Source organism: Pristiophorus japonicus, chromosome 26, assembly GCF_044704955.1.
Source record: "Pristiophorus japonicus isolate sPriJap1 chromosome 26, sPriJap1.hap1, whole genome shotgun sequence".
NCBI classification, from domain to species: domain Eukaryota; kingdom Metazoa; phylum Chordata; class Chondrichthyes; family Pristiophoridae; genus Pristiophorus; species Pristiophorus japonicus.
The window spans coordinates 20,656,335-20,675,363 of NC_092002.1; the positions used below are offsets into that span (position 1 = coordinate 20,656,335).

The 19,029-nt window shown below is 47.9% G+C and overlaps 1 protein-coding gene across 1 annotated transcript in view; it reads right to left on the reverse strand.

Annotated features, from left to right (window-relative positions):
* LOC139239236 (synaptosomal-associated protein 25) overlaps window positions 1–19,029 on the reverse strand; it is a 539,314-nt gene that overhangs the window by 25,716 nt on the left and 494,569 nt on the right. The window contains exon 7 of the mRNA XM_070867927.1: window positions 6,862–6,910. Coding sequence (XP_070724028.1) covers window positions 6,862–6,910 — 49 coding nt within the window. The remainder of the gene's footprint in view (window positions 1–6,861; window positions 6,911–19,029) is intronic.

Here is a 19,029-nt window from a genome sequence, read left to right on the forward strand (position 1 = left end):
ATCAGGACTGCATTTGCCATGTAAGGGAAGGGCAGAAGATCCCCTCCTTTACAAGCCAAACAGAAAACTCCTGGAGCTGTAGCAAAGGTTGTGCTGAGAGAGTTTGATGAAGTAGGGTGGGAAGAGGCTGATGTGGAGCATAAACACCGGCACGGACCAGTTGGGCTGAATGGCCTGTTTCTGTGCTATAAATACTCTGTAATCCTATTTAATTCGATGTAAAAGTAGCCGGTGTTAGCAAGCTCCGGCAGTTTTAAGCGCGATAGGACCCATGTCTCGGGATTGCCACTGTGTGAGCACGGGTCCCCGACAGAAATAAACAGAAAGTGGCTATTTGCGATTTGACATTTTCTGGCTGAGGATCCCTCTCGAGTGTTGAGAGGGGGCGGGGCGGGTAGGCCCACAAATGACCAACCACACTGGGTCATCGTTTCAGCGGGTGATACGTTTAGCCTACTTGGCCACACCCATAAGTGTGCCACCAAACCTTCTCTGCATGTGTTGGCATGCTACGAGGAACTGTGTTCTCACAACTATTTTGTTGTATCTGTAAAACAATTAAATCACGTTAAATCAATTGCCCCCTGATTAAAAGGGGGGGGTCACTAAAACTGACAAACTTAAACAAATTAAACTTGAGACATTACGTGGTTCAAATTAAAATTTAGTTGCCGGGGGTGATGATGCACTCCAGTCCCTCTGGCGCCCACCTCTCGCAGAAGGCCGCGAGCGTACCGGTGGACACCGCGTGCTCCATCTCCAGGGACACCCTGGCTCGGATGTAACCACGGAAGAGAGGCAGGCAGTCGGGCTGAACGACCCCCTCGACCGCCCGCTGCCTGGACCGGTTGATGGCCCCCTTGGCCGTGCCCAGGAGCAGTCCTATGAGGAGGCCCTCGGACCTGCCCGCTCCCCTCCGCACTGGGTGCCCAAAGATCAGGAGCGTGGGACTGAAGCGCAACCAGGATGTGAGGAGCAGCCCCTTCAAATATTGGAAGAGGGGCTGCAACCTTGCACATTCAACATAAATATGGAACACGGACTCCTCCAGATCCTGTGCTCTCACAATGCTGGTAAGCAGGGAGGTAGAGGCGGGGCTGTGTCATCTCCTGTAAAAAAGGACACCTGAAGCTGGCGTGTCGGTAAAGTAACACCAGCCTCCAGCTCCATACTGCTACACTGGCGAATGGGAAACAAGCTACCTTCCTTGCAAGCATCCCACACCATGGCTGCTCCGTCACTTGCCGGCAGACTTGTGTGCCTGCACATTAGCTTTCCGTTCTCTCTGCTTTTTGCGCTTGTCCTCTCAGCCCTCTCCTCCTGCAGCCTCAGACCATGCCCCAAGCAGGGTGTAAAATGCCTTTTTGGACCTTTCCTCAGACAGGAGGGTCTTTTGTCCCCTTCTTCTGCCGCTCCCCTTTAGCTGTCCGCTCCTGTGCACAATTTTCCGTTTTTCACTCGCAAGCTCCCTGCACCCGCCAAAGTTGTGAGTAATTAAGCACGTGCTGACGTTGGAAAATTGAGCACATTCTGGTGGGATGAGCACCAGTTCTTAACTATTTTGAGGTGACTCACACCAGCACTGGAGGTAGACTCGCACTCCCCGTGAAATGGAGTTTAGTCTCGTGTCTCTGCAATTGGTAAACACACTGTTGGGCAAATGCAACAGGGAGTGGTTGAGGCGAATAGTATCGATGCATTTAAGGGGAAGCTGATATGAGGGAGAAAGGAATAGAAGGTTATGTTGATGGGGTGAGATGAAGAGGGGTGGAAGGAGGCTGGTGTGGAACATAAACACCGGCGTGGACCTGTTGGGCCGAATGGCCTGTTTCTGTGCTGTACAGTCTATGTAATCCTGAGCCAAGTTGGATCTTGGGTCTGTGCTGAGTCAGCTAATATTGGCATCACACACTGAGCTAGAGAAACATAGAAAATAGGAACAGGAGTAGGCCATTCGGCCCTTCGAGTCTGCACCGCCATTCACTATGATCATGGCTGATCCTCTATCTCAACACCATATTCCCGCTTTCTCCCCATACCCCCTTGATGTCTTTTGTTTCTAGTAATCTATCTATCTCCTTCTTAAATATATTCAGTGACTTGGCCTCCACAGCCTTCTGTGGTAGAGAATTCCACAGGTTCACCACCCTCTGAGTGAAAACATTTCTCCTCATCTCAGTCCCGTATCCTGAGACTGTGACCCCTTGTTCTAGACTTCCCAGCCAGGAGAAATATCCTCCCCGCATCCAGTCTATCCAACCCAGTCAGAATTTTATACATTTCAATGAGATCCCCTCTCATTCTTCTAAAACTCTAGTGAATACAGGCCCAGTCGACCCAATCTCTCCTCATAAAACAGTCCTGTCATCCCAGGAATCAGTCTGGTGAACCAGAATGAAAAAAGCAGCCAGGATTCCTGCTTCTCATTGCTCTACGGTGATGTCTGCTGGATATCAGGTGAGAGCAGGGTTGGGACGCAGCGATGAAGCCCCACACGGTCAAACAGCTGGCAATCGCTGTCTGGGCTGACCCATGAAGGACGTAACACAGCTTAGCTTGTGTGCATGGAGCTGAACGGCAACTACTGTCATTGGGGCAAAAGCTGGTTTGTGGTGCCACATGACATCGACACCCCACCAGCACGCACCAGGAATCGGGAGGTCCGAGCCCAGCCCGAAATTGGACCCTGGGCTTTATTAATATTAACTGGGCAAGCCTGTCGAGCCTGTTGCCCCAGGTGGGGTGGGGGGGGGCGGTCCTGGGAGAGGGAGAGGGCGCGGAGCATCAACAGAGGAGGGCAGGAGGGGGCAGTCTGGACAGGATATGGTGGAGGCTGCTGCTGAGGCTGCACTGGTCGCTGAAGGATTCTTCGCGGAGTTGGCCCAGTGCAGGCTCCACTCCGAGCCGCCCAAGGTGGCAGATATAAACGCAGAACCCAATGCCTGCTTCAGGCGGCCGCTAGGGGCACCTGAGAAATTCGCCTGACATTCAGTCGGATGTTTTTCAGGCCTCACTGGGGCTGAGAGCATTGGTGCCTGAAATTGGCCCCTCATTGCGCCCGCCATTCCTCCCCCGATGGGGCGGGGGGGGGGGGAGGGGGGCGGGAAATGGAGAGAATAAATAAGAAGTTAGAAATTAATTCTCTGCAAATCCTCAACATCTGCCAGAGATTTAAGGCCACCCGGGACTTCTGTCTGGGCCAGATCCCAAGTCACTGATGTGAAAGTGCAGAACACACTGCAATATACATTCTTCACACGTATAACGTGGTAAAGAGTCAGATGGAGAGGATAAGGAGGCTTGTCACTGTTGGCAGCTCTGACTCATTCCATCTATCCATCTGTTCTGTGTTTGGACATTTAAATTTCCCTCATCAACAATCCGACAGCTCTTTTGCAGAAAGACTGCTCAGATAGTGAGGAATTATAGGCAGTTTGACTGGACTTGTGTTGGGGGTATGGAGAGAAAGCAGGAAAGGGATACTGAGGTGAATGATCAGCCATGATCTTATTGAGTGGTGGTGCAGGCTCGAAGGGCGAATGACCTACTCCTGAACCTATTTTCTATGACACTCACCGTGTCCCACACCAAGTCCCGCTCGCCCACCACTCTCTGCCCTCACCAGCTCAATCAACTCCAACATCCCCAATTTAAAATTGGTGTCCTTTAATTCCTCCTCACTATCTCGAACCTCCCCCCAGCTCCCCATGTCCCAGGTTCTCCATACCGCTAACATAAGAACATAAGAAATAGGAGCAGGAGTAGGCCATACGGCCCCTCGAGCCTGCTCCGCCATTTAATACGCTCATGGCTGATCCGATCATGGACTCAGGTCCACTTCTCTGCCCGTTCCCCATAACCCCTTATCCCCTTATCGTTTAAGAAATTGTCTATTTCTGTCTTAAATTTATTCAATGTCCCAGCTTCCACAGCTTTCTGAGGCAGCGAATTCCACAGATCCACAACCCTCTGAGAGAAGAAATTCCTCCTCATCTCAGTTTTAAATGGGCGGCCCCTTATTCTAAGATTATGCCCCCTAGTTCTAGTCTTCCCCATCAGTGGAAACATCCTCTCTGCATCCACCTTGTCAAGCCCCCTCATAAACTTGTATGTTTCGATAAGATCACCTCTCATTCTTCTGAATTCCAATGAGTAGAGGCCCAACCTACTCAACCTTTCCTCATAAGTCAACCCCTCATCCCCGGGATCAACCTAGTGAATCTTCTCTGAACTGCCTCCAAAGCAAGTATATCCTTTCGTAAATATGGAAACCAAAACTGCACGCAGTATTCCAGGTGTGGCCTCACCAATACCCTGTATAACTGTAGCAAGACTTCCCTGCTTTTATACTCCATCCCCTTTGCGATAAAGGCCAAGGTTCCATTGGCCTTTCTGATCACTTGCTGTACCTGCATAATATCCTTTTGTGTTTCATGCACAAGTACCCCCAGGTCCCGCTGTACTGCGGCACTTTGCAATATTTATCCATTTAAATAATAACTTGCTCTTTGATTTTTTTTCTGCCAAAGTGCATGACCTCACACTTTCCAACATTATACTCCATCTGCCAAATTTTTGCCCACTTACTGAGCCTGTCTATGTCCTTTTGCAGATGTTTTGTGTCCTTCTCACACATTGCTTTTCCTCCCTTCTTTGTATCGTCGACAAACTTGGCTACGTTACACTCGGTCCCTTCTTCCAAGTCATTAATATAGATTGTAAATAGTTGGGGTCCCAGCACTGATCCCTGCGGCACCCCACTGGTTACTGATTGCCAACCCGAGAATGAACCATTTATCCCTACTCTCTATTTTCTCCAGCCTCCTGGGTATCACTCCTCTCCCTGTGCCTTCGATTGGTGGCCATGCCTTCGGCTGTCTCGATCCCACTCTCTGGAATTCCCTCCCTAAGCCCCTCCAGCCTCTTCTTCTTGTAGGCCCTGCTTTGAGCGAGCTTTAGGTCAACCCTCCTAGTATCTCCTACGTTAGCTCAGAAGGTCCAATCTCTTCACATCTCTGCGAAACACCTTGAGGCATCTTGCTACGTTAAAGCTGTTATATAATTGACATAGTGCGATTCTGTGGGAAGTGGTACTTGTAGGGGCCGGCCCACCTGACATCAGAAGCTGCGTGTCGCCATTGCCATTGTGTGTGCCGTGGGCCGCTGGGTTTGCTGAATGGTGGAGTCACCCCTCCGATGCACTTAAGGCTGAAAGATTCTATGATTCGAACGAAGTGTTCTGCACACTGAAACGCATTGGAATCTAGAATGTTTTGCCACAGGCAATCTTTAAAGCAAGGGTAGATAAAGGTGTGAAGCAAAGGGAGATACCGGTTGATCGGGAAGGGAGCTGAGCAGAGGGATTAGTCCTGGTGTGGTCTAGCAAAGGGGCGGCACACACACGATGAGCCAATGGCCTCCTTCTGTGCTGTGAGTCTCCAGGGTTCTATAATTCCTGGAGAATTCTAAAATCATAGAATGATACAGCATAGAAGGAGGCCATTCGGTCCTGTGCCGGCTCTCCAATCAGTCCCACTGCCCTGCTCACTCCCCATAGCCCTGTAAGATCAAATTCTCTCTATTACAATGTTAGGAAGTGGCAAGCTGTTTGAAATACATGGAGGATTATCTGTTTGAATCAGATAAGTGTGTGTGTATCTGGTTCTCAGCCAACTTGTTATCTGTCAAAATTATATACAAAATGAATTGATCACAATGTTGACTTTGCTGAATCCTGTTTAGGGCTGCCAGGTCCAGAGTTGAGCTGTACGTTTTGTGGAATGGGATGCCCTCATGTTTCTAAAACTGTAAACCAGACATTACAGGATAGATTTTACAACCTGTTTACAGGTGTACCAGAGCCAGAGGTGAGATGAAGAAGAATATTTTTACATATCATGGCAGATGATCACATGGTGGGGGGAATTGATGATCACATAGGTAGGGGTTTGGTGATCACATGGTTGGGGGTTTGGTGATCACATGGTTGGGGGTGTGGTGATCAAATGGTTGGGGATTGGTGATCACATGTTGGGGGATTGGTGATCACATGGTTACTCTTCTCAGAGGGTTAAACACAAGACACGAGATTGTGAATAAATAAGTTCCCATTTTGGTTAACAGAAGCTGAGTTATGATCCTAATATCAAAAAGCCAACGTGCAACAGGCTGGAATGGCTCCTCAATCACCTCAGTATGGGTTTGCCTTCCATTGGAGGTGCTGAGTCATCCTGGAGTACGGTTCTCCAGCCGGCCAGTATACGTGGCCAGTCTACCTGCGTATACCCAGACAGTAAGTGCCAGCAGGTTGTCTGATCCTGAAAGGAGGCCACAGCCGAACATCCACACTGCCTCGCAATCAGGAGAGGGGACTCTGGCTGGTTCCTTCCCTAATCCAGGAGTGCAGGGGCCAAGTGTAGCACCTCAACTTCTACCCCAGCTCGGATCAGCACAAACCTGGGATTGTATCTCGGCACAGCCCTGGGACTGTATCTGGACTGTATCTCGGCACAGCCCTGGGACTGTATCTTGGCACAGCCCTGGGACTGTATCTCGGCACAGCCCTGGGACTGTATCTCGGCACAGCCCTGGGACTGTATCTCGGCACAGCCCTGGGACTGTATCTCGGCACAGCCCTGGGAGTGAAACGAAAGACCATTTGTTCTGCATGGCTCCGGACCGCCTGTATTTATCTATTGAACTATTGGAAGAAACTGTGCTCCCCACTTGAGCTTTATCGCATGGAATTACACCCTTAAGCCTACACTAAGCTAAAATCAGCACCTTTCACTATGGTTTATGGTTTACATCATCGCATTTGCCCAACCCAGATGTGTACCCGTATCTCTGAAATCCACTTACCTCCTTGCTCATCCAGCATGACCAGTGTTCTGATCCCAGCATCTTTGCTCTGTTTGAGGTGAGAAGAAAAAGAATGTGAGAGGGACAGAATGGATCGGGTACAATCGGAACTCTCGCCTGTATATCAACAATCCAATCCCTTTCACATCCCAGATCAGTAGATTCCTGATAAACATGTAGCCAGTGCGTACTGGATTACCGCAGATCAGCATTAGGAGTTAAACCAATTACATGTCAGCATTATCAATGGAGTTTCTCAACTTTCACTAAGTCGCCGTCAAACTTCCCACTGCATCATGGACTTTGTAGAAATTAGATTCTGGGTAGATGAAAGAAAAGGGCCTACATGACATCAGGACAGTGCTTCACTTCAGCCAATGAAGTGTTTCTGAAGTGTCGCATTAATTCAAATCTACATTACACTGCACAGGGGAATTCCTGATGGTTTATGAGTAAATAGAGGGATGCGGGCATCGCCAACATTTAATGTCCATCCTTAATTGCCCTCGAGAAGGTGGTGATGAGCCACCTTCTTGAATACAACTGATTGGCTTGCTAGGCCATTTCAGAGGGCAGTTAATAATCAACCCCATTGCTGGTTGCCTGGAGTCACATACAGGCCAGACCGGGTAAGGGCAGCAGATTGCCTTCCATAAAGGACATTAGTGAACCAGTCGGGTTTCATGGTCATAGTTTCATGGTCACTGCAATACATGTACCTGTGAGTATGCTCACAGGTTAGTAGAGCTGTCGCATTGTGAGTGGCTTAGCCAGTCACATGATGTTCAGCCAGTTGGGTCTAGGTCATCCACGATGAGGTATGCAGTTGTGAGCCTGGTGGATGAACTGGTAATGTGTAGTGTGATTGTTAAACCTTTGTTAATAAACCAACTAGCTCTTAATAGCAATGTGTTGCTATGAATTCTTAAGCAAAGAACCCATGAAGCAAATACATTTCAGTCCCCATTACTGACACTCGCTTTTTATTCCAGATTTATTTAATTAACTGAATTTAAATTCTCCAGCTGCCATGGTGAGATATGAACTCATGTCTCCGGATTATTAATTCAGGGCCGTAGATTACTAGTCCAATAACATAACCACAATGCTACCGCACCCGGTGTTACTAATATTAAAATGTGTAAATCTTTGGAAGGATGTGTACAATTAATAATAGATATTGTATCTTGTGCAACCTTTTAGAGCATCCAGCATGATGGTGGTTATTTCAGATATCTGATAAAACTGCTTTTTTATTTTAACAGCCTCACTGCAGTCTCCATAAGCAGACCCTGCACTGCGCCAATCCAGAAGGTTTGGGTTTTCGGATCTGTCCTGTGTGACCCTGAAGAGTAACAATGACAGTACTTGCAGGAGTCTGCTCACCAGATTAAATGGTCTCTTGCTGCACTGTGCGCGCTCTCTCTCCAGAAAAGGTGGAATAGTAAACACAGACCAGAGTAAACACAGACCAAAGGAAGCACGGACTGTGTAAACACAGACCTGAGGAAGCACAGACCAGAATAAACACGGACCGTGTATCAACACACCAAAGTAAACACAGACTAGAGAAAACATGAACTGTATATACACAACCTCGAGGAAACACAGACCGTGTATACACAGACCAGAGAAAACACAGACCAGAGTAAACACATAACGTGTATACACGACCCAGAGGAAACATGGACCGTGTATTCACAACCCAGAGGAAACACGGACCGTGTATACATAATCCAGAGTAAACACGGACCGTGTATACACAACCCAGAGGAAACATGAACCGTGTATTCACAACCCAGAGGAAACACGGACCGTGTATACACAACCTAGAAGAAACATGGACTGTGTATATACAGACCAGAGGAAACACGGACTGGAGGAAACATAGACCAGAGTAGCGTAAATATTCATTTATAATTCAGTAGAACTATGAATATTGAAAAACAAAAATCAGCAAATATTATTGAGGTCATGTATAAATATTAAACAGGAATATAATGAACAAGGTCCATTCTGGATGAATTGCCTTTACTGAAATTTCTGGATTGTTATAATTGGTCTGGTTTTCCCTCTCATCATCTTTCAGGCCAAAATATTTTGCCAAACAACACTATCAGTGTCTCTCCCTTTCACAGTTGCGATGAAGGGTCACCACCCAGAATGTGAAACCATCCTTCAGATGATTTGTTCGATGATGTTCCTGTGAAGCGACTTGGGACGTTTTACTACGTTAAAGGGGCTCTATCAATGCACGTAGTTGTTGTTGTTGAAACCGTTAATGGACTGCTGTCAGTAATGGCGAGCAGCATCTTGCAAACTTGTTGGTGAGGCGATCAAATCTAATTTGTACTGGGTACCAGATCCCGGAGGAGTTCTGTGCGTATTGACGGAGGCTCTTTGGGATAAGAACATAAGAACATAAGGAATAGGAGCAGGAGTAGGCCATACGGCCCCTCGAGCCTGCTCCGCCATTTAATACGATCATGGCTGATCTGATCATGGACTCAGCTCCACTTCCCTGCCCGCTCCACATAACCCATTAGCCCCTTATTGTTTAAGGATCTGTCTATTTATGTCTTAAATTTATTCAATGTCCCAGCTTCCACAGCTCTCTGAGGCAACGAATTCCACAGATTTACAACCCTCTGAGAGAAGAAATTCCTTCTCATCTCAGTTTTAAATGGGCGGCCCCTTATTCTAAGATTATGCCCCCTAGTTCTAGTCTCCTCTGTCAGTGGAAACATCCTCTCTGCATCCACCTTGTCAAGCCCCCACATAATCTTATACATTTCAATATCACCTCTTATTCTTTTGAATTCCAATGAGTAGACACCCAACCTACTCAACCTTTCCTCATAAGTCAACCCCCTCATCTCCGGAATCAACCTAGTGAACCTTCTTTGAACTGCCTCCTTTCGTAAAAATGGAAACCAAAACTGCACGCAGTATTCCAGGTGTGGCCTCACCAATATCCTGTACAACTGTAGCAAGACTGCCCTGCTTTTATGCTCCATCCCCTTTGCAATAAAGGCCAAGATTCCATTGGCCTTCCTGATCACTTGCTGTACCTGCATTTTAACCTTTTGTGTTTCATGCACAAGTACCCCCAGGTCCCGCAGTACTGCAGCACTTTGCAATCTTTCTCCATTTAAATAATAACTTGCTCTTTGATTTTTTTCTGCCAAAGTGCATAACCTCCCATTTTCCACCATCATACATAATGTTACACTGCCCCGCAAATACATTGAATATGGCTATCCAGTGCCGAAGCCAGTTCTTAATGAGTCTCAAACACAAATGTCTATGCAGCTCTGCAGGTGCACCAGACAAATTAGATGATTTATACAAATAATTACTTGTCCTGGAGCAAGAAAGATTGCTATGCTGAAGCTGCTGCCTGAAGCTGCTGCCTCAGATATTCTGGAGAGTTGAGCACATGCTGGGTAATTACCTGCATACATCTATGGCTCCATCCGCTGTGTGATAGGGAGCAGTGAGTTATCATGGTGGCTTGTACATAAAGAATTAATTTGAAATAAAAATATTTCGACTTCTCTTCACTCACTTAATGAGCTGGAGAGATAGGGCACCACCCCACCTCCAGCCTCCCTGTCCTCTCCAAAGTCCTCAAATTGGAGGAGGGCAGAGATCCAGGAGAGTTGTGCGGCTAGAGGAGGTTACAGAGGCCACGGCGGGGTTTCGAAACAGGGATGAGAATTTTAAAATCGAGGCATTGTCGAACCGGAAGCGAGGACAGGGGTTATGGGTGAGCGGCACTTGGTGGGAGTCAGGGTACGGGAAGTAGAATTTTGGAGGAGTTTAGGTTTACGGCGGGTGCATGGTGGGAGGCCAGCCAGGAGAGCACTGGAATGGTCAAGTCTAGAGGTAATAAAGGCCCGGCTGAGGGTTTCAGCTCAGCTCAGGGCCAAATAGGACACCAAGGTTTCAAACGGTCTGGTTCAATCTCAGACAGTTGTCAGGGACAGCGATGGAGTTCGTGGGTAACAGAGGTTGTGATGAGAACCGAAGACAAGGGCTTCGATTTCTCAATATTTAATTGGCTCTCCTGCTCCAGCATGTGCTGCTCCCTGGAGCGGTACACCGCCACGTTGCTCCTTCCTCTCTCCGGCCTGCTCCGATGGTGCTCGCAGGCCGGGGGTTGCTGATTGGAGCGTGGGCAGATACAGCAGGAGCAGCGAGGTCGGGGCGAAGGAGCGGCGAGAGATTGTAGAGAGATGTGATTGGGGCCCAGGAGAGGCGCGAGTTCGGGGCCCAGAAGAGGCGAGGGCCCAGGGGCAGCACGGGCCCAGCCCACACTGCGATATGTGTGCGCACTAGGTCCGTGCAGCAGAGCTGGTCTCCAGTCGTCCTGGTTAACCCTTGCCACTGGACAAAGACCTAGCTCTGTCAAGCCCGTGTGGTGGCTGGTGTGCAACGGCCACACGTTGAAAAAATCCACGCACGCGCATCTTCCACCCTTCAAGATTTAGTTCGGACCTGGAATATTAGGTCCTTCATTGAAACACCTGTGAACTTTTTAGCGTGGAAGGTAAGTCAGCCTCGACTAGAGGGACTGCCTATGATGATGATGATGGTGATTTAATTGGAGGAAATTTCTGTTCATCCAATACTGGATGTCAGACAAGCAGCGTAACATATCAGAGACAGTGGGGGGGTGGTCAAGAGAGGTGGTGGTGAGGTAGCGCTGGGTGTCGTGTGTTTTCGGAGGATGTCGCCGAGGGGTAGCATGTAGACGAGAAAGAGGAGGGGGGCCAAGGATAGATCCTTGTGGTACACCAGAGGTAATGGTGCGGGAGGGGGAAGAGAAGCCATTGTGGAGATTTCCCTGGCTACGACTGGATAGATAGGAATAGAACCAGGCCCAGTGCAGTCCCACCCAGCTGGATGACGGAGGAGGCGTTGGAGGAGGATGGTGAGGTCAACTGCTGCAGACAGGTCAAGAGGACGAGGAGGGATAGTTTACCATAGTCACAGTCACAAAGGACATTATTTGTGACTTTGATAAGGGTCGTTTCAGTACTGTGGTAGGGACAAACCTGATTGGAGGGGCTCAAATATGGTCACGGATCTGGGAAGTCCCAAGTACATGACATCGGGGACTTATCACGCCATCTCCCTTCTAACTTTCCTATACTGGCCAGTGCTTCTCCACACATTACATCGCATAGCACACAGCGGATGGTTTGCGTGGCTTGATTGGTAGATGCCATCATCATCGGCAGTTCCTCGGAATCGAGGAAGACTTGCTTCCACTCTTAAAATGAGTCCTTAGGTGGCTGAACGGTCCAATACGGGAACCACAGCCCCTGTCACAGGTGGGACAGACAGTGGTTGAAGGAAAGGGAGGGTGGGACTGGTTTGCCACACGCTCCTTCCGCTGCCTGCGCTTGATTTCTGCATGCTCTCGGCGACGAGACTCGAGGTGCTCAGCGCCCTCCCAGATGCACTTCCTCCACTTAGGGCGGTCTTTGGCCAGGGACTCCCAGGTGTCGGCGGGGATGTTGCATTTTATCAGGGAGGCTTTGAGGGTGTCCCTGTAACGTTTCCTCTGCCCACCTTTGGTTCGTTTGTCGTGAAGGAGTTCCGAGTAGAGCGCTTGCTTTGGGAGTCTCGTGTCTGGCATGGCCAGCGGAGCTGATCAAGTGTGGTCAGTGCTTCAATGCTGGGGATGTTAGTCTGGATGAGGATGCTAACGTTGGTGCGTCTGTCCTCCCAGGGGATTTGTAGGATCTTGCGGAGACATTGTTGGTGGAATTTCTCCAGTGACTTGAGGTGTCTACTGTTTGGCCAGCATTGTCCATGTCTCTGAACCATGCTGGCCAAAGAGTGGTGGCAGATTTGAGGGCCTGGTCTTCAAACACTTTTTTCCTCAGGCAGCCGAAGGCTGTACCACTGAGCCAAAGAGGCTAAGAGGTTGGAAAAAAAGATGGACAACAGACTCTGTAATTAAATCCCAGAGGGGCGGGTTGGTTGAGGAACGAGTGGCCCTTTCCATCTATTTAAAATCAAGGGTTGCGGGCCCGTGATATCCCGTCCAGCGCTCCCCACGATCGGCGCTGCATGCTGGGAGTGAGCAATTGGGGAGTCAGCCCAATGAGATTGAAATTGAACTATTATTGTACTAAGTGACTTTAAAGACTTGCATTTCTATAGCGCCTTTCATGACCACCGAACATCCCAAAGCGCTTTACAGCCAATGAAGTACTTTTGAAGTGCAGTCACTGTTGTAATGTAGGAAACGCAGCAGCCAATTTGCGCACAGCAAGCTCCCACAAACAGCAATGTGATAATTTGTTTCTGTTATGTTGAGGGATAAATATTGGCCAGAACACCGGGGATAACTCTCCTTCTCTTCTTCTAAATAGTGCCGTGGGATCTTTTACATCCATCTGGGAGAGTGGACAGGGCCTCGGTTTAACGTGTCATCCGAAAGACGGCAACTCTGACAGTGCGGCACTCCCTCAGCACTGCACTGGAGTGTCAGCCTGGTATTTTGTGCTCAAGTCCCTGGAGTAGGACTTGAAACCCAACCTTCTGACTTAGAGACGAGAGTGCTGCCCACTGAACCACAGCTGACACTAAACTGATTAACGTTATTGAATTTTATTTCAAAGCATGTCATGGGGAATGCCAGACCCTTTGCATATTATTGCCTCAGAGAAGTCTGAAGCAGTTTAGGAGTCCTATGGTTTGAGGTTCTGGGAAAGGCGGGAAACGAGACATTCATGCACATAGCTCTGTAGGGAGAACATACAATACTCAGAAATGCCCAGTGCTAGATCCGGTCAAAGAGTTTGGAGCGGCTGAAAGCAATGGCAGGTGATTGAGCGAAATTTTCAAGAGTAGAATTCCAGAGTTGTATAACCAAGACGGGTAAATAAAAGAAATAACTTGCATTTATATAGCGCCTTTCACAGCCTCAGGATGTCCCAAAGCACTTTACAGCAAAGATCACCTGTGGTGCTTCCAGGCCCACCGTGAATTAGGCCACAACTTTGAAGATAATGGATGATTACAGAATTACTAGTTTCCCTAACTTTACCAAGTGCGGATAAGGTCAATAGGACAGTGGGCGATGCCACCCACTACTGACGGATATGGATTAACATTGGATTAAAATTGCCTCCCCCGGCCCAAAGTGTTAAGTATTTGTCCACTATCATCGTCCAGCACAATTTCATCCCCATAGCTTATTCCAAGCCTGCCATCTCATTTCAGGGTTCTGATAACAGTTAGGAGCCACTCCTGGATGTTTGGTACTTTCTATAAAGATATTTCTAACTGCTTATACAGAACCGACTTCAGGCAATGCATTATCCTGTATGTTACAGTCCAAGCTGTGCATCATCCTGTATATAACACCCTCTCTGTGTGTTACCCTGTACATAACACACTCTGAGCTGTGCATTATCCTGTATATATATCGACATATCTGCAACAAACTAAAACCATCTTTTTCCACCGCTGCAACACTGCCTGCCTCCGCCCCTGCCTCAGCTCTTCTGCTGCTGAAACCCTCATTCATGCCGTTGTTACCTCTAGACTTGACTACTCCAACTCACTCCTGGCTGGCCTCCCACATTCTACACCACGTAAACTTGAGGTCATCCAAACTCGGCAGCCCATGTCCTAACTCACATCAAGTCCCGCTCACCCATCACCCCTGTGCTTTCTGACCTACACTGGCTCCCGGTTAAACAGCGCCTCGATTTCAAAATTCTCATCCTTGTTTACAAATCACTCCATGGCCTCCCCCTCCCTATCTCTGTAATCTTTATCAGCCTCACAACCTCACAAGATTCCTCCTCAAATTCTGGCCTCTTGGACATCCCTCATTGACTGCTCAACTATCAGTGGCCGTGCCTGGGCCCCAAGCTGCCTCCCTAAAACTCTCCGCCTCTCTATCTCTATTTCCTCCTTTAAGACGCTCCTTAAAACCTACCTCTTTAAACAAGCTTTTGGTCAAATGCCTTAATTTCTTCTTTTGTGGCTCAGTGTCAAATGTATCTGTTTTGTCTTATAACACTGCTGTGAAGCACCTTAGGACGTTTTATTACGTTAAAGGCGCTATATAAATAAAAGTTATTATTATATAAAACCCTCTCTGTTTATTACCCCGTACATAACACACTTCGAAGTGTGTATTACTCTGTACATAACACACTCCAAGCTGTGTATCATCCTGTATATAACACCCTAGTTGTATATTATCCTCTATGTAACAATCCAAGCTGTAAATTATCCTATATATAACACCCAAGCCGCATGTGCTCCCATATATTTTGCTAACACTTAACGACAAAATGCCGGTGAAAAGTGCACCGATTTTATCCAAAATTCTATAAATTTATAAGATGCCAATTTTTTTTGACTGTTGGGTTTAAAATGAGTCCTGTGGAACCAATTTGAACAGAGGGGAGGAATTGACATGAACACAACCAAGAGTGGTAGAAGCAGATTCCATAGGAACTTTCCAAAGACAATTGGACATGTATTTGAAGAGGACTAATGTGCAGGGTTGTGGGGGAAAAGCTGGGGTGTGGGACAAAATGGGACAGCTCTTTCAAAGCACCGGTACAGGTACATCGGGCCAAATGACCTCCTTCTGTGCTGTAAGCTGCTATGGCTCCAGCCCGAGAATCAACATGACGAACTACGTCCGAAAAGGACAGTTGGTTGCAACAAAACAGGCAAGAGTATTAGCGCTATTTGTGTCAGCTCCAGCAGCGACACAGACTGTTAACTTGAGGAGCCATGGCACTCAAGGAATAGTGTCTGTGTTCTCACTGAGATATGCCCGCAGTGTGTGGGCCAGGAATAGAGCTTCACACAGTCCAGCAAATTGACATAATAAATGTCCCAACTCTTCCAACGCACGAGTGCCTTGTTATAATGAAAACGTTACAAGCGGATCCAGCTTCGCCATCCGCGCTCTCTCACTTTCTCTCTGTCATGTTATCTGTCATTTCCACCTCCGCGACCTCTGCACACCACCAATTCCGGCCTCTTGCACATCCTGAATTTCCTTCGCTCCACCACTGGTGGCCGTGCCTTCAGCTGTTCAGGTCCCAAGCTCTGGAACTCCCTCCCTAAACCTCTCCGCCTCTCTCTCCTTCTTTAAGACATTCCTTAAAAACTACATCTTTGACCAAGCTTTTGGTCACCTGTACTAATATCTCCCTTTGTGGCTTGGTGTCGAATTATTTCTGATAATGCTCCCGTGAAGCGCCTTGGGACTTTTTACTATGTTAAAGGCGCTATATAAATGTAAGTTGGACAAAAGATCAGATCTACACTTAGTTCTCTCAAACCCCGCGCATATTAAAATAAATTAGGGAAGCGACAGAAACAGCAACATATATTTATATATTATGTAATAAAACGTCCCAAGATGGTTCACAGGAGTGTTATCAACAACAAAAAAATTGACACCGAGCCATAAAAAGAGATGTTACGGCTGATGACAAAAACTTGGTCAAAGGGCTTTAAGGAGCATCCCAGGCCTGCTCCGATGGAGCCAATATAGAGTCAGCAAGCGCAGGGGAGGTGGGCGAGGGGCATTTGGTGCAAGTTAGCACACGGATGACAGAGTTTTGGATGACCTCTAGTTTATGGAGGGTAGAACTGGGGAGGCCGGCCATGAGTGCATTGGAATAGTCAAGTCTAGAGATGATGAAGACATGGAGGAGGGTTTCAGCAGCAAATATGTTGCGGTAAGGGTGGAGTCGGGCTATATTACAAAGGTGGGAATGGCCGGTCTTTAGTGATAGAACAGATATGAAGTAGGAAGCTCAATTCATGATCAAATATGATGCCAAAGCTGCGAACATACATGGTCAGCATTAAACAGTTGCTGGGCAGAGAGATCGAATCAGTTTGTGTTTGTGTTGTGAACCGAAAACAATGGCTTTGCTCTTCTCAATATTATTACATATATATAAAAATTCATTGGAAAAGGGAATAGTGCCAGCGAACTGGTGGACATTTATTTAAAAAGAGACAGAACAAACCGAATTAGTTCAATGTCGGTGGTAGGAAAGTCAATGGAATCCTTAATCAAAGATGTAATAGAAAAACATCAAGAAACTGAAAATATAATAAAGAGGAGTCAGCACGGATTCCAAAATGGAAGGTCCTGCTTGACCCACCTTATTGAATTCTTGAAGAAGTAAGAGAAAGGGTAGATAAGGGTAACGCAGTAGACGTAATATATTTGGATTTCCAAAAAGCCTTCATAAGCGGTCCTCGAATGAGGATGACTTGCTTCCACATGAGTTCACAGGTATTTCAATGAAGGATCCAATGTTCCAGTCTTGAACTCCAGTTGAGGGGGTGGAAGATGCCTGTGCGTGGCTTGTTTTAACGTGTGGTGACCGTTGCACACCAGCCACCACACGGGCTTGACAGAGCTAGGTCTTGGTCCAGTGGCAAGGGTTAACCAGGACAACTGGAGACCTGCTCTGCTCTTCAGAAAGGTACTGCATTATTGACTAAGGTCAGAACACATGGAGTCAGGGGACAATAAGAAGAATGAATAGCAAGCTGGCTACAAAACAGAGAGTCAGGGTTAAATGTAATTACTCGGATTGGCAAATGGTGGGAAGTATTGTTCCACAAGGACCAGTGCTGTGACCACTGTTGCTCACCATTTACAGAAACCATTTGCACTTGCGAATCGGAACTGCAATTTCAAAATTTGAGGTCAACATAGAGGAGGACTGCGAGAAAATACAGCAGGATATTAATAAACTTGCAGAATGGGTGCCTAATTGGCAAATGAACTTCAATATAGATATGTGCGAGGTGGTACATTTTGGTAGGAAGAATAAGGAGGCCACATACTCCTTATTGGAAAATAACAGGATGAAATTCAGTCGGGCGGGAGTTCTTGCACCGGGCGCAGGAGTCCCGCCCCGCGAGCGATATTGGGATTACTGCCCCCGAGAGGAACTGCAGCACGACACCGCGGCAAAAAGGCACACCAAGTTTCCAGCGCTGTGCGGTGGGATGCGTACTCTAACTTGTACACAGGGCCCTCCTCTTCCATTAAAGTGGAGGGCCAATCTGCCGACTCTGCGGGCAGGAAACGGGGCCATCGCTGGAGCACCAGGGAGCGGGGGGGCTGTGGCAGCAGCCCGACACACAAGCGGAGTGCCGGGCTGCAAGATGGCGGCATGGACTCCGCGATCTACAGAGAAGAAGGTCGCAACCGGAAAGTTGGACATTTTTTTTTTAACTGCCGCACCTCCCCTTTAATTTTCGCCCCGCGATATGCCGACTGCCTGGTATGTGCCCCATGAAGCTGTCGTGGGGCATTACCCGTGGACTTTCACGGGAGTCGATAGTGGCCCCATGCCCCGGGCGAAAAGTCATTTGCCCCCCCCGGGGCCTAACAGGAAGTGCAAGCAACCCAAATATTTCCCCCTAAGTGTCTAAATGGGGTAGAGTAATCATCATCATCATAGGCAGTCTCTCGAAATTGAGGAAGACTTGCTTCCACTACAAAAATGAGTTCTTAGGTGACTGAACAGTGCAATACGGGAATTACAGTCTCGGTCACAGGTGGGACAGACATTGGTTGAGAGAAAGGGTGGGTGGGGAGTCTGGTTTGCCGCACGCTCCTTCCGCTGCCTGCGCTTAGTTTCTGCATGCTCTCAGCGATGAGACTCGAGGTGCTCAGCACCCTCCCGGATGCACTTCCCCCACCTATTGAAGGGTGGAAACATAGAAACATAGAAAATGGGTGCAGGAGTAGGACATTCAGCCCTTCGAGCCTGCACCACCATTCAAAAGGATCATGGCTGATCATTCACCTCAGTACCCCTTTCCTGCTTTCTCTCCATACCCCTTGATCCCTTTAGCCAGAAGGGCCATATCTAACTCCCTCTTGAATATAACCAATGAACTGGCATCAACAACTCTCTGCAGTAGAGAATTCCACAGGTTAACAACTCTCTGAGTGAAGAAGTTTCTCCTCATCTCAGTCCGAAATGGCTTACCCCTTAGCCTTACACCTGATTCTGGATTTCCCCAACATCGGGAACATTCTTCCTGCATCTAACCTGTCCAGTCCCATCAGAATTTTATATGTTTCTATGAGATCCCCTCTCATCCTTCTAAACTCCAGTGAATACAGGCCCAGTC